At 41.8% G+C, this 23134-nt stretch overlaps 2 protein-coding genes across 5 annotated transcripts in view; both read right to left on the bottom strand.

Annotated features, from left to right (window-relative positions):
• LOC113167820 (arf-GAP with coiled-coil, ANK repeat and PH domain-containing protein 3-like) overlaps positions 1 to 10529 on the bottom strand; it is a 49590-nt gene extending 39061 nt beyond the window's left edge. For all 3 annotated transcript variants that reach the window (XM_026368692.1, XM_026368693.1, XM_026368694.1), the window contains exon 1: positions 10379 to 10529. In XM_026368692.1, the coding sequence (XP_026224477.1) occupies positions 10379 to 10425 (47 nt within the window). In that variant the 5' untranslated portion in view covers positions 10426 to 10529. The remainder of the gene's footprint in view (positions 1 to 10378) is intronic.
• A 5376-nt stretch (positions 10530 to 15905) lies between these two features.
• Positions 15906 to 22476, bottom strand: LOC113166882 (PHD and RING finger domain-containing protein 1-like). 2 transcript variants are annotated; one of them, XM_026367079.1, is made up of 7 exons: positions 21915 to 22476; positions 21222 to 21305; positions 21016 to 21146; positions 20741 to 20832; positions 18708 to 18907; positions 16910 to 16991; positions 15906 to 16821 (listed from the first exon to the last, which is right to left on the bottom strand). In XM_026367079.1, exons 1-7 carry the CDS (start codon positions 22050 to 22052, stop codon positions 16790 to 16792), a joined length of 759 nt encoding a protein of 252 aa, XP_026222864.1. In that variant the 5' UTR covers positions 22053 to 22476; the 3' UTR covers positions 15906 to 16789. The 2 variants fall into 2 exon arrangements, with proteins under 2 accessions (XP_026222864.1, XP_026222865.1); XM_026367080.1 differs by having other exon boundaries at positions 16914 to 16991.
• Positions 22477 to 23134: the final 658 nt, after the last annotated feature.

The raw sequence follows: 23134 nt of genomic DNA, 5'->3' as shown, positions 1-23134 counted from the left end.
CCTTGAGTGTCCTGGACAACTGGTGAAGTCATTCTAGACATCCCATGAACAACAACTCCCACTTTAATACCAACACAGCAAGAAGAAAACTATCCTGTTTAATGGATATACCAGTGTGAAGGAAAACCACTGTCGCAGACTGACTGAGGTGAAAGGGAAGGACCAAGAGCAGAGGTGATGCAATAGTGTGTAAGTGGACCAAACATCACATTTAAACATAGCACAGTATATTTACTGCTTTCTGCAGCAATGGTAGAGGAACACCAACAAGTGTGAACGACCTAAAACATGGAAGCAGCTCCCGATTTAACATACAGTAGTAAAGCTACTGACTATTCAATTAGTCATGACCTCTAGAGTTGCTAAAATAATCAATAATAACACGAACATGTTGATGTTTAGCGCATATGCCGAATTTTAACAATAGTAGTGCTGATAAGTATGTTCACCATCTTTGGTGTTCCCTAAGCTACCTAAGAACATCCCTCTGGGGATGAAGACCAGCTCACATGTTGTTTTCACTTCGGAGGGTCAGGACTGACTTCATGTTGAAAATCATTGAATGATTCTAAAATCTGGCACACAACAGGGAGGAGGGCTTTAATACTGGCTGCAATTAGGCCTTTTGACAAACCAGCTGGGTGTAGTGGCCATGCATAATGCAGTGCCAACTCCATCCAACCCCCAGCAGCTATGGCGGTTGGGAGGGGTTCGAACAATTAGGCCACCACAGCCCATGGGGAAATGGCACTTCAGACATGGGGGCCAACAAAGACACAGCACAACAATACTGTGCAGCATTACTACCCAACTGAATGTGTTTGGTCTGCGAGAGCTTCCTGTGTATCATCTTAAAGGAAACAGACTTGAATGAACAGTCTCAGTTTGTATGTGTGTTATTACATAGGATAGACGGAGATATGTACCACCTCACAACAGTCACAGTGCAGGGAGTAGGAAGCTGTTGATCAGGAGGGAGGGGGTAAATGGGAGAAAGGCTGACAGGCCAAAGAAAGGTCAGGATATGAGAGGTCCCAGCTAGAGGAGCAGGTTTATATTAACTCAGGGTGGTCCAAGATGATTCCAACGCACAAAAATGTCACTGAAGATATTGGGAACAAGGGAGAAGAAAGAAGAACACGCACTCCAGACGATCCAGACGAGACCTCGTCTGTGAGAACCGGCCTGCACAATGTTCCATTGAAGGGAGGAAGACAATAAAGCCTACAGACGTGGTGCTTCTCGCTGTCTTTTTCTGGGCAACACACCAGACTGCCTGGGTAAAAAACCAGCGCAGAATAGAGCGGCGCTCACAGAGAGCCAGTCCTACAGTGTAACATGCTGACATTTTGCTAAAACAGCCCAGTGAAATCCCTACAGAGGCATGATGTGTCCGGCTGTGGTGAGGCTGAGCTGGGAGTCTTCCCGGCATTTTTGTGGGCTAAACATGCAGCTTGGCTTGCACTAGAAAGACATACCAGACGTGTGAAGCATTCAGCTCTTTCCTGTCTCGAAGCTTGAGAGATGGCGCTCACAGAAACAACTGTTTAAACGACAGTCAGTTTCCATTTGAATTATGTTGACATGCCTTTCATGGTGAACAGCCTTAAAACATGAAAACTTCAACTGCAAGTCTGCTGTTTTACATTTGACTCGGAAATTAAGCACAATTCAACATCTAGCATGTGAAGTTGTGACCACCTGTCCATCATGTGAATGTCACAGTGTCAGTACAGCTGACTGAAAGACAGTCAAAGACAACACCAGCACTGGACCCTGTCACTTCCTTCTGGACTTCCCCCAGGTGTTTCCTCCAGTCTGAAGTCAGCAACATGTGCCTGACGTCAGAGTCTGGCTCTCCTCCATGGCCCCCCAATGCCTTCCCATCTGCCCATGAACCTGGATGTTGATGTGATGTCCTGTGTGAACCAGCAGAGACCTGACCGGACCCTGGCACTAACAGCGAGGAAGCATATCGAAGAAACAAAGGAGGAAGGATACTGAGAGAACAAGGGTCCCAAAGTCTGCAGTTCTGGTTGCTCAACCTGAGATTGGATCTTTATATGTAAACAATTTAAAACATAATATCAGCCAGCCTTTGCCAATTTTTCTTGCTGAACCCACAAACTGTGTGGGAGAAACCCGACAGAGAAATCAACAGTGACACATCATGTGCAAAAAAATAAATATATTTCAAAAAATTATAATAAAGAGTTCTAAAGCTGTGTGAGAAAAAATGAAGTGGAGTCACGGCTTATTGGTCTCCTCACCAAACCACACTCTCCAGAGAGCACCACAACAAGCATGAACAACAGTGAGAAAATAATGTGAAACGAGTTAAGTGGAATGCAAAATCCAGGCTGCTGTTTAGTAAATGCAGACAAGGTCCAACGAACGTGTTCTAAACTAGGGCTAACCATCCTTTTCATTATCAATTCATCTAAAAAATACAAAATCGACAAAAAATAACAATGTGAATGAAAAATAAATTATGGCGGTTTAAGGGCGTTTAAGGGTTTTATGCTGTGACTCAAGGCAGGGGTGTCAAAACAAGGGAGTCAGCAACCTTTTCACACACACACCGTCTCTCCAGGGTTTTGCCCTTTACTCTCAACCTGCTTCTAATATATGAGGCGGACTGACGCATTTCCTGACCCATCCCCAGACACAACCGAAAGTCTGCCCCCGCACACGGAGGAAGGCAGGGAGGATGGAAAAAAGGGAAGAGAGACGAGGAGAGTGTGAGGCAGGGAGCGAGACGGACGGAACAAATCAAAAACAGATGCTTGTACATGTGAGTCAGCATTTCAAAACGAAGCTATGTGCCCGCTGAGCCTAACGATTTCTCCTTTTATCTCCTCATCACACTTTCAGGGATAATGCCTTTGTCTTTATATTGGAAACAGGCACGTCATACTCCCCAGGTGACGACAAACAGCCACATATGTATGATGAAAATCCCCACTTCTAGCCATAACCTTCTCCCATTTCCAGAGCCAAGGGGTGATAAACATACAGCATGTGCTGATGTTGACACACCTGGAAACTAGCCATATACACCGTGTATTTCTACGCAGCCTGGTCATCAGTGGGGAAAAATGTTGGAGAGACATGACATTACTGTCTGTTAGTCATGAATCTCATTTCAGGCTTTCTACCTCTCTCATCCAACACAGATGAAAGTTTCTTTTATTCATCAACAGTGAAGTGGTACCATAAGGCCAAATACATCATCATGCCTGTGAGTCAGCTGATGAATGATGCACAGCCACGTCCAAAGAGCCACGGTCACACTGACAGGACAGTTCATCACAAGCTGCCTTTGACCGGAGGGCAACTGCAAATCTCCTCCAGCACCGTCTGAAACCGCAGCTGAGAGATGGGCCACGAGATTGAATGGATGCAGTCGTTACGTGCGGAGGAAATTGGATATTTTCCAGTTAGTGTTCAATCTCTGATGTAAAACGCAGCCAGTGAATTGCAGTCCAGGCTAAACACATTGCACCTCTAATGAGAAAACCTGATTCTGATTAATCTGATTTTTAAGACCTAAATCTTGAACCTCTCTACAGCGTTTCTAGGTCATGCACTCATGAGAGGAAGCATTTTAATGATCCAGGCTCTCAAAACAGTTAAAAGCAGTAGTTCAGCATTTTAGGAAATATGCTTATTGGCTTACTGGGGGAGAGTGAAATGAGAAAATGCATATCACTTGTGTTTGCACATTACCTATGGAGTGATAACTTTCCCATATGAATGGAATGCAATGCAGTTTAATCCTGTTCGCGTTGATCTGTACTTAGAAAAAACACTGAACCTCAAATTGGCCCAGCACCTTGCGTGGTATTGTAATGTCCTGAATTTGATATGTTTTAAATTCCACTTCGGACTAAACTCAAAACTCCAGTTCCCGTCTATTAAAGCAGATTAAAAAGCTCCAGAATAAGCACAGAGCTTTCACTCAGTTTCAAACATGGCTGTCTCTTTCCATTGTCTATTTGTAGGAAAACTGCACTGGCTATGGTCTCCTATGGACGCCCTCTGGAGCCACCGCTGAACTCCAGGACATTGCTGGACCTGCATGGTCCAGAGTAAAGAGAAATATAACAACTGCACTGCAGTGCTGCAGAATTTAGCTGTCTTTCCTAGACTCCATCCAAGGTCAGAAATGGTTGAAGATACACAGATAGAGATGTGGAAAAAATTGTTGATAACATATTGTTAAAGAAAGAAAAACCCACAAAGGTCACTGATATAGCTTGAAACTGACAAAAGTAATAATAAATAAAAATGTACTGAAAAGGAACTCAGAAATCTTGGTCTCAGTCACAGATTGTGGGTCTTTCAACAGGATAATAACCCAAAACACAGCTAGAAACACCCAAGAATGACTAAGAACAAATCACTGGTTTGGCCTTCAGTGAGTCCTGATCTAAATCACACGGAGCATCTGTGGAAAGAGCTGAAACATACAGTCTGGAGAAGGCACCCTACAAACCTGAGACAGTCCCAGAGGAGTGGGTCAGAAATCACTTGATTGCAGTTATTGCCTTAAAAGGCTGTACAATAAAATATTACATTAAGGGTATCATCATTTTTGTCCAGCCAGTTTCATTATTTTATTTTATTTTTAAACTTCTGTTGAACCACAAATTAAAAGAAACGCCTGATTTTAATAAGTTAATTTCAGTACATTTCTATTTGTTATTATTTTTGTCAGTTTTAAGTTATTTCAGTGAACGTTTTGTGGGTTTTTCTTTCATTAACAGAGAAGTACCAACAATTTTTCCACATCCGTAGAATATAATAATTCAAATATAAGAGATTTTAGCAACCTGTTGTTGGCGCCACTCTGATACAACTTTTCAAGGTTTTTCTAATGTTTCTAGATGCATCCTTCATTGATATAAGGGACAGAATACATGATTGGACCTTTCTCTAGGCAAATTGGAGGCACTCTCTAATATATCCAGGGGAGAGTGGCTTTCCAAACAGTATGATACATCTGATATGTGCAGCCATGCACAATTAAGCTCAGATGTTCAGTTTCCATTATCATAATCCAATCTGCTAGCAAAAACAGCCAGGTTGAGAGCAATTTTGTTCACCCACACTGTGAAGTAAGGCCAAAGCCTCACAGAATCAGAGTTGGAAATCCGCTCTCTGTGTATCGGTGTGTGTGTTGCTGCACTCACTGGCCCAGCTCTTGTTTTCTAAGCCCCCTACCTCGCATTAGTTGTCACCGATTCCATTCACCGTGGGTTGTGATAGGAATACTAATGCCAATTTACTACAACCCATCCTTCATCTAGGGCTCAGGAGGTTGCCATAGCGCTGATTCAAAGTCTGTCGCACAGCTTGTGCAACCTGTGGCAACACCGGATGGCTGATTTGAAAGCGAGACAAGGGGAACTGAGCTCAGGCTATTAGATTTCACTGCACTTAATAAACCGTTCACACTCTTGCCGGTCGCTGATAGGTCCAGGTCACCTCTCAGGATGTCCAACAGAAGCAGATTAGCAGTGTTCAGTGTGCAGCACCCTTCCTTCAGGGCTCAGTGTGTGAAAGCTCTTTCTATTAATCACAATGTGATGAGAGCAACAGCCAGGACTCGTGGTGTGTCCCCCCCTTTCAGCACTAAAGGCTCAGGGGTGACAGCACCTATGCATCCTAGAGCGTTTCACAAAGGATTAATCTCCTTTTACACAAGTCAACAATTAACTTACAGGAATTTCAATAGACGCAGCACGATATACTGTTTTATGTAGCACTGTGTAAAATAACTAAAACTTTAAAAAAACAAGCTGCAACAAAACAAGAAGCTGCAACCTGTCAGCTATCCCACACGATTGCAGGTCTTTCGCGGAAAGTGTGAGCGTATACTGGTGACCATATGCTTAAACAACAACTCGACAAAGTAGACTACAACAACCTCTATCCTCTTGAAGCTGGAATCATTTTAAATGGGCCACGTGAAAGTGACTAAGTTACATGCAAAAAGGTCTAGTTTTTGGCAGTTACCAAATAGCTGTAGCTGCATTATCACCTCCTTCTGTGCTAATTTGCCAATTTTAATTTGCATGAAGCCTCAAAAAGCCAAAGCACAACATATATGTGGCAGCACAAGACACCGGACACGACAAGTGTAAATAAGCTGCTGAGCTGCTTCAAGTGCTGCATAAAATGACTCAGAAACACATCCAAGTACAAACATCCATTAGACTTCCTATTTTATTCTACTCTGAGCAGAAGAAGCAGCAAATGGGTCATTTCAAACCACCTCAAATGCAAAAGCTGTCTTTATCTCCTGAGAACCTCCCTGAGGACTTCTATATGTGTTGCACATTCCCTGTGATCACCTACTACTGTATATGTGCAGGGTCCTTCCAGCTGCTGCCCTACATGCTTTGGAGCCTGATGATCTCCGAGGGTCCAGCTGGCAAAAGCCCTTCATCTAGTCTCATTTTAAAAAGATGAAAGCTGCCCTCCAGTTAATGGCTGTGCTTTCTCTGTAGAAAGGCAACGACACTGAAAAAAACATCATATTGCCCAATAGTACAGTATGTAATCATTAGATCTGTTTGCACTCTTTCGCATCAGCACGACACCAATTGGACGTTAAGCTTGCAGGTGTGACACCTTGGCATACGGGAACTGAGCTGATGAATGTGGGCCAATCCCTGATTAAAACGCATGGCCATCAAACCGCACACTGCCGACTTAATCCCTGTCACTTTCATTACCTGGAGTTGTTAGTTCCAGCACACAGAGCTCACTGACGCACCTAACAAGATGGTGAAAACACCCTCAGGCCTGCACCACTGAGCCTTCCCTGTCATTAAATCAAGTACACGGATGAAAATTAAAATACGGTAACAGAATAGAGATGGTAGTAAGCATGAGTTGAATGTATGCAGGTGATATTCAAACCTCAATAATGGTTTGTTACGTGATTTAGTTTATAACTTGTTTTGTTTTTGCTTTTTCTTTTTTTTTTTTTTTGGAACAATTTAGAGCACTAAACACGTGAGTGCCTTAGAATAACAGATGAACAACACTCTCCAATGTCCCTGAATGCCTCACAACACAGATGACCTGAATACTGAATGCCCCACCAGAGCTGAAGCTGACAGCTCATTCTTAACATAAAGCCAACAGACAACGAAGTGATAGGACTTCTTATAACGAGAAATAACTGACGTCCACGATATTATATTTATGGGCTTTTAATATGTGGGAGGTGAGACGGCAGTAGCATCTTCCCCGCCTCAGTTTCACAACGGTTACATCCCTTAATCCCACCAGAAATTCCTTTCTCACTGAAAAAGAAACACATGGGTAAAGAAGATATAAATATAAAAAAGTCTAGAGGCAACAGATCTCCATCAATATCTAGTTCACTAAACAGTGCACAGTGTGGAAGAAAGGAGCTCAAACTGGGTGTAAACATTTGGACATGGACTAACTGCATGCACTGATGCATAGATTTGATCTAAATCAATGGGCACATGGATATAAACAACTACATAGCGAGATCAAGATCAGACTAATAGTCATATCAAAATGGGTGCAGCTGTAGCAAGTCTACTCTTTCTTGCACAAACTGTAGTTACTGATCATCCAGCTTACTGAGCTTCTTATAATGGACTTAATTTCCCCCTAAGCAGGTGCAGTTCATTCACCCCTACAACGCAGGACATTACACCAGATGCTCCACATTCCTTCATAGCAGAAATCTCCAGGAATTTGCTGTGCCCCTCCTGCCTCGTCGTGTCATCTGAGTTTGTGTCACAAATCCATTCATCCAGTCATATTCTCACAGATTCACAAGTAGCGAGCGCCCAGACGTCACGGGCCTTGGATTCCCCTCCCTGGCTGTCGGGGTTCTCTGCTTTGCTCTGTGAGTCACTGACAAGCCCATCACTGTGAAGGCAGCCTCGCCTCAGCTCTCCATCCCCAGCTGTTCACACAGGACGGGGAGGAAGGATCATCGAGGCTCTCTCCCTTGGGCCATTCAGTCAAAAAAAAAAAAAAAGAGCCAGACTCGCAGCGGAAGCAAGACGCTCTCTGGACAATAGTCACATTCTGCTGGGGGGCGTTAGGACACGGGAACGGATGAGGATGGCATTAGGGCGTTTGCGAAATTTTCCCTCTTGCACGCTCTGTATAAGAGCCATTCACAGCAGTTGTGAGTGTGTAAGTCGGGCTTTGGCTTGATCAACACAGTCTTGATCAAGTGCTCAGGAGATCTCTCTTGTCACTGCTTCAACCTGGAACAATTAACTCCTAGAAATGTCTCCAGCGTTACCAGTATGTGGGTGCGACCTCGAATTAACATCTGAGTGGGAAGAAAACAGCTCAAACGTTGCGTGTCGCCAGTGTTGTGCCAGAGCAAACACAAACACACGGGTTCCTGTGGCCGAGTAATCATTACAGACCGCTTTGTCATAACACATGTGGAGAGCATCGCTGGCCGCGAAGCTCACATCTGTCGGAGTAGTCACCGAGAATAAACACAGAAGACACGCAGCTTGTTGGCTGAGGTCTTCTTGTCGTGACATTCTGGTCTAGCTGCTTCCTACCAGTCCATCCACCTCCAGGGTGGTTATGTAACCCTGGAGGTGGATGGAAGTGCTGCTTTTAGCTGCACAAAAGAGCCGTTTGAATGCTCTCTGAAAACACTGTTAAAGGCTTCAGTGGCTACGAGAACATGGCCCTTTCAGTGGCTCTTCTAGTCGTTTAAACATCCCGAGCAAGCGGATAAAAGATTCTTAACATAAACTGGAAGGAAGCTCACAATAACTTGGGCAAATGTTTCTCCGGCGGGTGATTTTAACCTCTCCAGCAAATGAGGAAAGATCTGTGCAGCGTGTGAGGAGGCCAAGGAGGAGGAGGTATGGTTCCACGTTCATACCTCCAAATCAGATAGGACAGCATTTTATCCACTGATGTGAAAAGACAGGAAACAGTGAGGTATCTCAGGTCTCTTAAGCGTCGTTGGTGGGTGTCTGCTCAGCATGCAGCTCGCCTCGCCGTGCCCTCGCTGCACTGCTTAGCGCTTCCTGAGATGTGCCTCCCTCCAGCTCCAGATGGCAGTCATTAAGATGCTGCTGCCAAGTGTGGAAGTCTTTGATTTGGGAGCAGGGATTTTTATCTCAGGGAGCACACAAGTGCTGTGTTGTAAAGTAACTAAGTATTTTTACTCAAGCTTAACTTTTACTCTTTAGAGAGGATCACTGAACCTATTGATTCTCCGTCCATCTACAGCTAACAGCGTTGGCCTCATTGGCTTAACCAGAATTTGACACCTTGTCCGTGGTGCTAGTTAGTTAGCCTGACAACCCACATAGTTTGCACACCAGTGCTGGCGCAGTCTGGATGTGGAAAGGTTCTTGTGATCCACTGACACCTTTTGAACCGCAGCTGAAACGAGCAATCCAGCAGGCATTTGACCGCTCCACAATATCAACCAGCAATCAATTCAATCAATTACTTTTATAGTACAAATCTGTTTCCAGCTTCTCAGTACAACAAACAATGAACATAATGCGTGCGTTAGTGATACAAAACAAGGCATTTGAATGCATCACCTTGGGCTTTAGCATAATTAGTTTACTGACATTTTATAGACCAGACATTACTCAGTGGAACAGTCTTTAGTTGGAGCCACAGTTTGAGGAGATCATTTAATCATAAGTCATTACTTTGAATAACTTTCAAGCATCTGCTTCAATTCTAATGGATCAGAACTAGTAGTAAAATGAGCATGGGTGTTGTAATGTTGGAGATCTTTACATTTCTCATGCAGCATTTATCTGTTCTAGTTGGATGAAATGCAGCTTCATTTTAACTGCAGGAAATGTTTATTTTCATTGTGAATTAACCTCCTGATTATTTTCATTTGAGGTACAGATCCAGAGCAGAGAGAGCTGTGTAACAGTGCTCCATGAAATGTAGTGGAACAGAAGTAGTGGAGGTGTGAATAGAAAGTAGAATAGTAAGTACAGTGAATTAAATACTTAATTATTCCCACTACTGCAGACATTACAGATGATGATTTAAAAAAAATCTGACTACAACAGAACCTACATCGTTATAAGACTTTGATCAGCAGCTCCATGTGACAGCACATATGAAAGCACTACTCATCATCATCATCATCATCATCATCATCATCATCTTTCCCACCGTAACGAACTCACATGAAGGAATCTTTCACGTACTGATTTCAATGCTACTGATTTAAGCAGTCTGGTCCAACATGCAGCCTGGACACATCTCACAACACCTAGTGTGCAGAAATCTGTGCAGAGGATCCTGAGCGAGCTGATCAACAGCTCCATGGAGCTCTCTGGGACACTCCGGGTCCCGTTCTTACCTAAACCGGGGTGAATCTTTAATGCACTCTTCAAAATCCACCGTCATTTTGTCGGCTCGAGTTTTCTTCACGCGGTTTAAAATGCGGGTTTCATCTCCTGTGCGGGTTGGAGTAGAGCTGTTAAGAATCCGATCAGGCGTCGCTCCCTCCGGCTCCGGCTCCGGCTCTCTGCCTCCCTCAGTCCGGCTCTGACGACCCCAGAGCCGCTGCTGCCTTCACGAGCTCCTGCTAAGCTCGGATTTTCAACTGCCACTTCTGTCTCTCTGATGTAACGAAGCATAATAAGCGGGTGCTTTTGTTGATAACAGCAAACAATAATAAAAATCATAACACGAACAATTAAGCAAATTTACTAAACTGACTAACATACATTGTTTCAGTAGTTTTTTATTTTCTTTCACCACATTTCAAAGCTACACCGACAAATGCAAAGCAGTTAAAATTAGCTTCACCTTCACCCTGATCACTTACCATATAAAAGTGTCGTTTACCTGTTAATGCAAATATAAAAAAAGCAGTAAGGTAGTGTAAGAGTGGCCTTTTTTACATTTACATCTTCCACAAGCTTTGATATTTCCGATAGCACTTAAAAGCCCCACATGAGAATGCGGGAAGGCTGACGTCACACTCTGGCTCACGTGAATGAAAAGAACCAGATTTCACTCAGCCTCCAAATAAAAAAAGAAATAAAACATGTTCCTCCTGCTCTTTTTAATAATTAATAAAAGAGGTATCATGTCAAAGAGAGTGTTTCAAATAGCTGACACAGAAAGATCTGAGGCATGACAGTAATATTCAGTCCTACACACCTTTCACATGTGTCCTCCATGTTAATATCCATGATTTACTGCTGTGAAACTCTTTTATTTTAAAAAAACAGACTCAAAAGATCCCTCTCCATATTTTACTACTTTGCCACTCAGCTGTTAAATGAGGCTTTCTTCTCTGCATCCATTTCCCCAGCGAGGCTATTATTAAAACACAGGAAATGGGAAAGCTGGGACAAATAGCGTCTGCTTGGGGTTTCACTGCTGGTTTTCATAGAACGCAGCCATTGTTGCTTCCTGCACTGGCTTTAAAAAGGCTGCGGCTCAGGCTATGAAGGGACATGATCTCATTCACTCTTTTGAATAAAAACCACCAGCATTCAAAGGCATAACCGAGTCTCGGAGGACCAATACAGACGTTATCAGCTGTTCAGAGGTTTGCAGTGTTGATGGAACTGTCCACCAGTCCTCTATTGATACACGTGGTCCAGACGGAGACATCACAGGAACTATTGGACATTCATGGTCCCCAGATGATAAATCAAAATGACTGATGCTTGTCTACATCTTACAGTCATAGTTTTGAGTGAAATGTCTTAACTGGATGGATCATCATGAAACCACCACATCATCATCATCAGATCACAGTTTTTATTTGTCCAACACTTTTGTTCTTTGCAAATATGTGCAACATGTAAATGTATGTTTCGTGCCAATAACATGGGTGCATTACTGACCAGGCCCAGGTCCAGGTCCAGGTCCAGGGGTTTCAGGGTAGGGTTGTTGCTCCTGTGCAATATGTGGGGGGCATTTCACCAGCCTGTGCCAGGGGGGCCCATTGTGTCATAATCTATCCCCTTAGCAAAATAGCAAATGTTAGCATGCTAACATGTAAATATTAGACAGTGAGCATGGTAAATAATAGCTGCAGGTTAACATAAGCAAAGCAGGTGCTCCACCAATCCCAACCCCCCCGTGGCCTCATGTTGCACATGTGCTTGATTAGAACAGCAGTTTGTGTGTTTTGAATCCCCCCTGTCCCCCATCATTTCTGCCTCTGTTTCATCCCAGTTCCTTTTACTAATCTGAGATCAAAGCATCTAGCACTTCTCTGTGAAGCTGAGTCAGCAGTCGGCTGATCTGAAAGTGCACACTGCTGGAGAAACTTAAGAGCAAACTTGGCAGCGTGCTTAGACTGCATAATGGACTGGATCTTATGAACAGCAGCAGCAGTTTGTGTTCATGGTGCAGGATCTGTTGTTGTGTGATTGGCTATTTAACGTCACCCGATTCAGGGGTTATAATCGCTTGCTGAGAGTTACATGAGAAGCTATGTGTCAGTTAGCGTAGCTTAGCACAAATCTAAGCTGAGCAGTGAAACATAGTTGATCAATAAGTTGAAATTTCTCAATAATTATTCAATAGATTGTGATGAATTTTAGCACAGACATAAATGATAATATAGCTACTGTTGATAGTGGGATTAGAAAGTATTCTGACATAAAACTGAATTAAAACAGTGCTGATTGTGTCGTTGGGCCTTGCACTCATATCAGCACTCAAGCCGTGGCCCCATCTCCTGCTGCTTTTGTTTCCAACACTGTCTGGCATCTACCAGGAGCAGGGATGAGGCTTCCCTGCTTTAATGCAGTAAAACAGAGAGGCAGGGAGCTGTCGGCTCCTATTCTGCCTTTCATTACAGGCCCTCTCATGGCAGATGCAAGCACTACTGCGGCGTGGAATCACTGGAGAGATGCGCGTGTCTCTGGGAAGGTGACCTACTTTTTCGGCCCTCTTTTGGTCTGCTTGAGAGAGCCGCAAGTGTCACTGCCGAGCACACAGCTTGTAATGTTATCCCGTCTGACTGCAGGTGCAACGCTCTACAAGCCTCTACCGACGAGGCGTGTACGGGATGCTGCATAAATGTTCTGTATTATGCATGCATGTCTTCTCAGCACTCACAATGTATTTCCAATTCTGTTTCAAGTTAGGATTTGTTCTTGCAATAGGACTGCTGCACGCTGGCACTACAACCAGCTGCTAAATGTGCTTAGTATGTGTTTTGCTTTCTTCAAGGACATCTTCTGCTAAAAGTGCCATACTGATGAACTTCATGTTGTAATATTAACACTTATTTGAATAAATGATGTTCTGTTTCTGCATACAGGGTCACATAATGCCCTTCACACATGACACATGACCTTTCTGAGTTTGACTTGTTTCGCAGCTCTGCCAAAGCGCATTAGCCCGTGTACCTAATGTCTCTGTCAGAGAGCACAGCTCTGAATATGACTCCTTGGGGTTAGACGCTTTACAGCATCGGTTCCCCTGAATCATTGCTGCTGTTGAAATAAATAACTACATTTTCATTTTTTCACTTTAGCTACAGTATGTTGATGAGTCAGAAATGTGCAGCATTTGCAGCCCACTCAAAATTCAAGGAAAAAAGTACAAAGTAAAGTCAGTTTTGTAAGGTCTGAATCTACCTGCAGCCACATGACATCAAATGAAATCAATTTTATTTGTATAGCACCAAATCACAACAGAAGTCATCTCCAGACACTTTATTGTGTTTACAGTTTAAGACCTGGTAAAATATCACTGTACACAGAATTATATAGAAAACCCAACAATGATCTCTCTATGATCTCTCTTGCTAATTCCAGTCAGAACTCTGGCTGCAGCATTTTGGATTAACTGGAGGCTTTTTAATGAGTTATTGGGACATCCTATTAATAAGGAATTACTATAGTCCAGTCTGGAAGTAAAAAATGTAATAACTAGTTTTTCAGCATCACTTTGGGACAGGATGCTCCTAATTTTAACAATGTTTCTCAGGTGGAAGAAGGCAGTTCTAGAGATTTCTTTTAGGTATGATGTAAAGGAGATATCCTGGTCAAAGAGATTCCTCACAGTGGAATGTAAGGCCAAAGTTATGTAGGGTAACAATACAATTCAGTATTCAACAATGGCACATGTTCTAGCATCCGATCATCACTATGCACGTCAGTTATAACAAGCAAACTGTTCATAAATAATAATTAATAATAATAATAATATTTAAACAGCCTCTCCCTGGGGCAAGTAATAGAACGTTTTGACCTTGGATCCACTGTGTGTGAATCATTTTTAGACTGAGGTAAATGCATAAGGAGACATGGTAATTACAGACAACCCCCCCCCAGCACACAGGGTTGTAGCCACAGCTTCTTCTGAAGTGCAGGACTCTTACAAAGACTGTTGTCCCCGACAGTGATTCCTCTGTGGACCACAATGACAGGGTCCCATAAAGAGCAGGGAGGGTGAGAGATGAACAGTTTGGTAAAAGACAAAGGAAAGCACTTTTTTAAAAAGCCTGTTTCACTGATATCAAATATTCAGATGTTACACACAGACGCACACTCAGCACAGGGTGTATGGATGATATGGAACAGAGTGAGTCTAGTCTCCTGCTTCTGGTGTTAATGTTTATGCCAAGTGAAAACTACAATTTGAAAAATTACAAGGTGACCTTGAAACATGTTGATTAAAAATGTAGATTTTTTTTTTTTATTAATCATACAATCAATAACAGCCAATCAGCAACTATCCCACTGATCACCTTAACTGACTATAAAGATGAGGAATACCTAACAAAGAAAGGGCGTGTAGGGAGTAGAGAATATTTATAAGCGCTGTTCAGTGATGCTAAGTGACTGTCTGAACAAGACTAAAACCAACAAACAAGAAAGTCAAAGAGCTTTATTGTGTACACTTGGTTTTACACCACTCACAGTGTCTCACCAGGACATTTTGTTCATTTCAACACATCTGCTCAGCAAATATGTCTGGCCAATGAAGGTGAACATTTGTTTTCCCTGTGCACATCGTTTCGGGGAGAAAAGTAGGGCAAGATGAGCTGCAGGCTTGTTCCATCCCCTCCCACCTAATCACAATACACACCAGTTACCCCCTACACACACACACACACACACACACACATCATCATCAGAGGCCAGATTCATAAGAGTTATAATAACCTTATTGTAAAATTAGAGATCCATCTGAGCACATGGCCTCAGTCTCAGTTCCATTAATTTAACTAATGATTTCATGAGCTCACACTCGTCTCTCTTGCATCTTCCACGGACCAGCTCGGATCACAACTGTATCTTCAACACACAGTATTATAGTTTTGGACATCAGATGATGGATTTAATATCAAAGGATGAGAAACAGATCTGAATGTGAGTGATGCAAGCAGCTTTCTCTCAGGTACAGCAGGATGAGAGAAATCAGTGAGGCTGGCGTTGCTAGGCGATGGCTCAGTTCTGCTGAGAGAGGCTTGATGAGGGAATCCTGCAGATGATTACAGAGCTGCTCCCCATGAACGTCTGAGTCTTTGATTGTCTGACACCATAATTGCCTCACACACTCTCCTTGGCCAAGTACCTGTAATGTCTACCCACACCATGTTAGATGTACCCAGTAACTCTAGCCGTTTTCACATATGCACTCCAGACTATCTGTGGAGGATCAGGTCAGTGGAAATCAATTGTGTTTAGTTTAAAGCGCTTTAGCAGAGCAAGTCGCATGATAAGAAATCAGGTTTTTTTTTATATATAACTCCAGTGTCCTGCAGGAAAGGATTCAACAACAGAGAACTGTTTTTTAACTGCTAAACTTTCTGGTGTGGTGCTGAGCAGACTGGCTGAAAGGACTGTGTGCGCTGACATCCTAAGAAATATCTCCACATCTCCTGGCCAGGCTGGCATAAAACTTTGTACAGACATTTGTAGATGCTAAATGATGCATTGTATTTATTTTGGCAATCTTGTCTTTTTTCATAGTTAGGGTTAGGTTAAGTTGAAACCTTGTGCACTGACCAAGGCTGTAGGTTTGGTCTAAAGACTGATGAAGACACACAGCATTCCTCCGAACATACTAAATAAATCCGGGACCAAATATGATTAACTAATATGTTTTATTTGCTGAATAATTTAAATAATAAAATATACAAAATAATTCATTTGACATTTTCACTGGGTTTCTAGGCTGAAATCCAATTTAAAATTTTACTTTTAATCCTGCTATATGACAGCTAGCCTACAGATAACAAAAGCTAATTAACATAGTTAACCAGCATGATCATTTTCCACAGTGGAAAGACTGGGGTTAGCAGGTCTTCATTTAAAATCATCCTGGCCACTGGCTAGATAGATTACTATCTAGTTTTGGTAAATGGTATCATGCCAATAGGTCGTCGTGTGGACATAGCCTTAAAACAAAGCATCATCAAAAGCTCCTGTGACACAGATTCACAGAACAGCTCTGGGGTATACCTTTTTGAATGACGCGCCTCCTTCTAACCAATCTGAGAAGGTCACCCTACAAACATTTTACTGACTATAAATAAGCAAAGCACAGCTTGATGTCAGTCTGGTCCTTTGATAGTAAAAATATGGGAAATAAACAACAGTTTTCACACAGAACAGAAAACATCAACACTGCAAAAGAAGGCAAGAAAACAACTGCAGGCTCAGGTACAGCTCCTTCACATGAGGTGGCACCTTACAGGAACTTGCTACTAAAACGATGCTGCCACCCTGTGGACACCTCTGACAAAGGCACTTCCAGCATCCTCTCAGCTTGTTGGTGTCTGGAGTTATTTCCTTCTTCGTTTCTGTCTCTTTATGTCTGTGAAACACACAAAAACACATCATGCTGAATGTCAAACATGACACACTAAAGCTATGGAGAAGTGAACTGGCAGTTGATAACTTACTGACAGTGGCACTGCTGGAATCACTGCGATGATTTACAATTTGCTCATCTGTAGTGGCCCGCAACAGGTATTTAGGTACATGCTGAGATACAAAACAAAAGTAGTAAGATACAAAAAAATCCCCCAAAATGCGCTGAACATGGGTTTTTATTTTAATCATTTAACCCAAACTATTGAAAGGTGACTTTAACAACCCATCTAAAGAAAGATAAGAGTAAAAAGTAAGTAGAGAGAGAGGACACTGATATATATATATATATATATATATATATATATATATAAACTGGGGAAGCAGTGCTAAAACACAAAAATAAACCCAACAGAGCCAAGACATTTGTAATCAGACAGCCACTACAAACACCAGCAACTACCATATCTCACGTCAATTACTTTCTTAATGTGTGCAGTTGTTTGATCTGTCCACCAATTTTAAGAGTACGTGTTTAAGAAGAGCAATCAGCAGAACAGGAAGTTTGGTTTAATGCCACAGCGCTTCATTTGCAAGAATACATTCGTCTTGTATATGAAACAATGTGTCCCCGCACACAGACTATTCTTGTATGGGCTGCTCGAGTATATTAACAGCTGCTCAATTATTAGGTCACCCATTTTTTTAATGTCTGTTAAAGCAGCGCTACACGTAATTAATTAACCTGGAGGTTACTTGTTTGAGATCACTTGTCACCAACGTTAATTCCACAATGACAGAACTAATGTACATCGTCTGTGTGTGCCCTTTGTAAGAGTTGGTAGAAAGACGGGCAACAGTGGTAAGTGTAGCCAAAGATTGTCTTTTGGCGGCAAGAGGTATCACTCTGTAACACCTCTGAACAAAGTGAGGATGCCTGGGTGTCTCTGCAATGTAGTTCCTAATAACACTAAAAACAGTGTCAGATGTCTTCTCTAGTAAACCCATCAGCGTATATGTCAACAGTTTCAGAGTCTCCCAGATCATATATATCAAAAATAAATACAAATTAATTTATATAGGAACACTTTAAACACAAGTCAGATCTCCTTGGGGAAGAATTATGCTGGATATTTCTAATGATATGGACTGGGTGTTTGGAACTAAAGGATGCCACATCGTTTGTTGGAAATAAAAATCGGGGCACACTTCTAATAAAATGACAGATGGTATTCTGGGTGTCTCCCCCAGATCTGGACCAGTCTGAGGTTTAACCTGGCAGGGTTGGATGGACTGAAACAGAATGTCCGAGAGGTGTTCTATTGGATTGAGGTCAGCATGGGGGCCAGTCAGTGGTATCAATTCCTTTATTCTCCAGGAACTGCCTACATACTCTAACTACATGAGGCCGGGCATTGTTGTCACCAGGGGGAAACCAGGACCCTAAACTTCTTACAATGGCATGTAGTGATGTGCCACCCTGGAGGAGGGGGACTCCTCCAGACCTGTTCAACCTCTGTAGGGTCCATGTATCACCTCATGCTACCAGTAGTGTCACCGACAGTAGTCAAATGCTAAACTAGTGGAAAAAACTGTCAGAAAAGATGGAGAGAAAACATTTAGTGGCCTTATCTGTAAAACCAGCTCAGTTTTGGGGGTCATCTCATTGATGCCCCACTAGTTCACCTTCAAAGCAGCTTCAACTGATTAACAACGCCTCTGCTACTAAACTGACCAAATTATATCCCGGAAGTTGAACTGACTTGATGCAAAACTCTGATTAAGTGTTCCTTTATTGTTTTTGAACACTGTGCATACATACATACACGTGACGTTAGAAGTTTTGCATTTTCACCTCATGCTATGAATTAAATATAATGTTAAACTGACCCAGGAGGCTCGAGAACGAAGATTAAGGTTGCTGCTGGTTCTAGCCCACATCCTCGCACTGCGTCGTCGCTCAGTGGAGCTGCTGGCACGATTTACAGTGGAGGGCCGAAAGCGACTGCTTGTAGATGCAGTTGCATTTGCTTCAGTTAGAAGGTCCATTAGTTCTCCATCACTGATCTCCTCCTCCGCCATGGAGACATCTATCAAAACAACTGTTGTTTAGCTACTTTGGTGTTATAATATGTTAAATTGCAATTTTAAAAATCACACGAGGACTTCTTTGACAAACTTCAAAACAGAGGAATTTAGAAATGCGGCAGCAGATCAGAAAATTTCCCCAGATAGACTTCCACACAGTGTCTAAAATGGTTTTCTGGCAACAAGCACTCTAATCAATGCAACAATGAAATTCTGTAGACGAGCTACAGTGCATCCAAAAAATCTTTTCCACATTGTGTTATGTTACAGCCTTATTCCAAGATGGATTAATTATTTTCCTCGAAATCCTACAACCAGTACCTCATAATGACAAAGTGAAAGATGTTTGTTAGAAACCTTCCTGCAAATTTATTAAAGATTAAAAACAAAATACATCACATGTATTTATTGTACAAGTATTCACAGCCTTTGCTCAATACTTTGATGAAGCAACTTTAACACCAATTACAGCCTCAAGTCTGTCTAATGTGATGATAAGTATGGTATTGGCCAGGTGGTGAGCGGTGCTGGGTTTGCTCCAGACATGACGCTTGGCAATCAGGACAAAGAGTTCAATCTTTGGAACCTTCAATGCTGCAGAAATTTTCCTGCACCCCTCCTCAGATCTGTGCCTCAATAGAATCCTGTCTTGGAGCTCTACAGACAATTCCTTGGACTTCATGGCTCAGTTCGTGCTCCGACATGAGCTGTTAACTGTGGGACTTTATGTAGAGAGCTGCATGCCTTTCCAAATCATGTCCAATCAACTGAATTTCCCACAGGTGGACTTCAATCATGTTGTCGAACCATCTCTAGGATGATCGGTGGAAACAGGAGCTTCACTATGAGAGTCATGTACATAAATATTCACAGCCTTAAAAAATGACTTGCCAAGTAATTTCTTCATTTTTTTATTTTCAATAAATTTGCACAGATTTCAAACAAACTTCTTTTCCATTTTCATTATGAAATATTGTTTGTAGAATTTTGAGGAAAATAATGAATTTAGTCCATTTTGGAAAAAGGTTTTAACAAAACAAAATGTTGAAAAAGCATGAATACTTTCTGGATGCACTGTACATAAAAAATCAGCAGCTGGATTTAAAGAGAAATATATGACTAAGCTGTGTATTCCTGTATGAAAAATCAGGACATCCAGTCAGAGTGAAAGTAAAATTAAAACTAAAACTAAAACTAAAACTAAAACTAAAACTAACTGATAAACTGGTTTTACACACATTTTCAAGTCTGTGCTGTATGTATGGATTTCTAATAACATGGGGCTGCGCACACTTTTCACGCTTACAGCATTTTATGAAGGGAAATTTGCATGCATGCATATCTGGTGTGTGCACTTCCTAAGCAGAATTAGATCAATGAGGTCAATGGCTGCTACATACACCAACTGAGATTAACTAAAACCAGTTTGGCTACAGTGCTGTACAATTGAAGATATAGTCATTATGTTAATCAAAAACATAAATGGGTTGCACTTCTGCAAATTAATTAAAGGCCATTAAGGAGTGAAAGACCATGCCAAATCCTCAAGTTATCTGATATGAGAGATTATTATGTTGCCACCTGAGTTGTGTAATAATTGAAACTTGTATCAATGTTTATTGCTTATGCTGTTTTTAAGCTTTATAAATTTGCACCAGTTTAATTAGTGGTTGTGTCTACTAGAGAGCACAGACATGGTAGAAGGAACTCAGCACGTAGGCAAATCTGGTTTTCTCTCTGTATGAGCCAAATTTATTTTATATGACAAATACATAAAAAAAAGAAAATCAATAAAACAAAAAAAGGCACCTACATAGTTAACTACACAATTTTACCTGAATGATGAGGACTGCTCACACAATCAGGACAAATCCAGTCGCCTTCTGGGCCTGTGTTTAATGATGGTGTCAAACAGTCCATATGATAGCTGGAAACATGTAATAACAATGGAGTGAAACAACAAACTTATGACGTGACATCGCGTGTCAGTATTAGCTCCAGTTCTAATAGAATTTGACAGCAGGAGTTTTGGGGTGATCTAAAGCATCAATGGAAAATGGTCATCATGGAAAAAACACTCTCATAATGTCAGATCAAACCAATATCATACCCTGAATCACAGTGTACACACAGTAGCAGCTGGTGCCTGCCATCACTTCGTCCGCACTGCTCACAGACAACAGCATCATCTGTCTCCTCTTCACCATCATCAGCATTTTTCTTTGGAGGGCTCACTTTGATCTGAAGAAGCACAGTTAAACCCTGTTCACATATTTCCAAACACTACAAAGTTTCACACACTGCATAAAGTATCACCTTTTTTTCAACGTCCCCTCCGGGACACCGTCTCTGGTGGATGACGGAGAAGCTGATCCGGTCTACCGGGCAAGTGTTAGAGGCCTGAAGTTCAAGACAGAGCAACAAAGTGTTTCCGTTTCCAAAACCCTTGGTAAACCTATTTACCACTGATAACTAATCAAGCAAAAATAGCTAATATTTGTACAGGGCTTCCTACTTGTGTCTGTTTTTAAACTGAATATTTAGCAGTGTTGGACAGTCGATCATTCAAAACAAAGAACATAATGACATCCCCTAGGACAGTTGGACATTTTCACAGTTTCCTCACATTTTAGCACCAAAACATTCAATTATGTAAAAGAATAAGAGTGTAAACTTTTTTTTTATCATTATTATTATTATTTTTGCAGATTAACTTTCTCTCAACCGACTAATCAACAAAGAGTTAAGCTACGTCAAAAAGACACACACACACAACACAAGATGTGTTCTACTGCTGTGTCCCATTTCCAAAAACTGTTTACCAGTGTGATATTATGGTGCGATAATCTCAGCTGATTTGAAACACCTACACACATCAACCTGTTTCACTTCCATCCTTCAGTCAGGGGTCTGCATTAAGAAGCTGCTGAAACATGGATCACTGCATCACTAGAGTCAGGACGCGTCTGTGCTTTTGTTAGGAAGGTGACAGGTGTATGCTGCTTTTACCTGGGACCACTGAAGAATACACTCAAGACAGAAGACATGCTGGCAGCTCTCCAGAGAGGCCACCGTTTGTTTGTCAAAGGGACCCAGGCAGATGTAGCATTTATCTGAATGTGCTCCCTCTCTACCTGCTGCTTCCATGTTTTAGGAGCCTCCTTTCAAACAGACGACTACACTAAAACCATCCCAACATATTACTGTTTGCACAGGGCTAAAAAGACTGCTCCCCGCAGTTAGCTTAAAACGTTTTGAAGCTATCGCACAAATAAAACTAGATGTGTCCAAAAATACTACTTCGGTTTAATGTGTCTCCTCTAAACTCTGACGTCAGGAGATTAGGATTAAAAACAATAGCTTCAGCTAGCTAGTTAGCTAGTTAGCTTAACGTTTGTCTGTAACATTTGGAACCGTCACGACGACAGATTTACCGCGACCTTGATTTAGCTCAGAACAGTCCTACAGCTTTGCCTTGTCCGTCTCTTAACTAAGTTAGTTAATGACAGAAACATAATTCGCATGATGAAAACGCTTCATCGCTACTTTTTAATTCATGTTCCGCGGTACACAGACCACTTCCGCTCACGTTCCTTCACAATAAAAGCAGACAACTTGTCAAACAGTTCTGTACATACTTGACTAGTGTCTGTATAAAACCGGCCGAAGAGCAAAATTAAGTCCATTTAAACTTTGTGACATGGCAGCAGAACCACAGGAGCCCTGTTTGACTGTGTGTCTACTGGTTTATGGTACGATTGCAGGTGATTTTACTAGGAAATATGCACTAAACATGCACACTGTTGGACATGCTCAGGTCCCACTATACTAACTCATAATACAGGTACATCTAGTTTTCTTATATGCTCAAACTAATATGTTGTACGACCACAATCTATCTTATTAACATAGTAATTTACTATCTGTGCTCAATATATGGTGGGCAATAAAGATACATATCTTTATATATGTATCTCTTTAAGGTTGAAGACAGTCCTGTAAGTTTTCATTTCCCTCTGCATGCCCATGACTTCATAAATGAAATAACAATGTAAAGAACAATCTCAGGCTTTAAGACCCATTATAAAATTAAATGTAAAGCATTTTGAGCACATACAACCATCCACAAATTGAAAAGATTACGTAGCCTTCTGGAAATGAATGAATGAGGGCTGATGAAGCTGCAATGGCACATCATCAGCTGTATATAAAGATTCACTGTAACACTG

The sequence above is a fragment of the Anabas testudineus genome, chromosome 7, assembly GCF_900324465.2.
Source record: "Anabas testudineus chromosome 7, fAnaTes1.2, whole genome shotgun sequence".
Classification (NCBI taxonomy): Eukaryota; Metazoa; Chordata; class Actinopteri; order Anabantiformes; family Anabantidae; genus Anabas; species Anabas testudineus.
The sequence above is the reverse complement of the archived record's forward strand: the minus strand, read 5'-3'. Positions and strand labels throughout refer to the sequence as shown.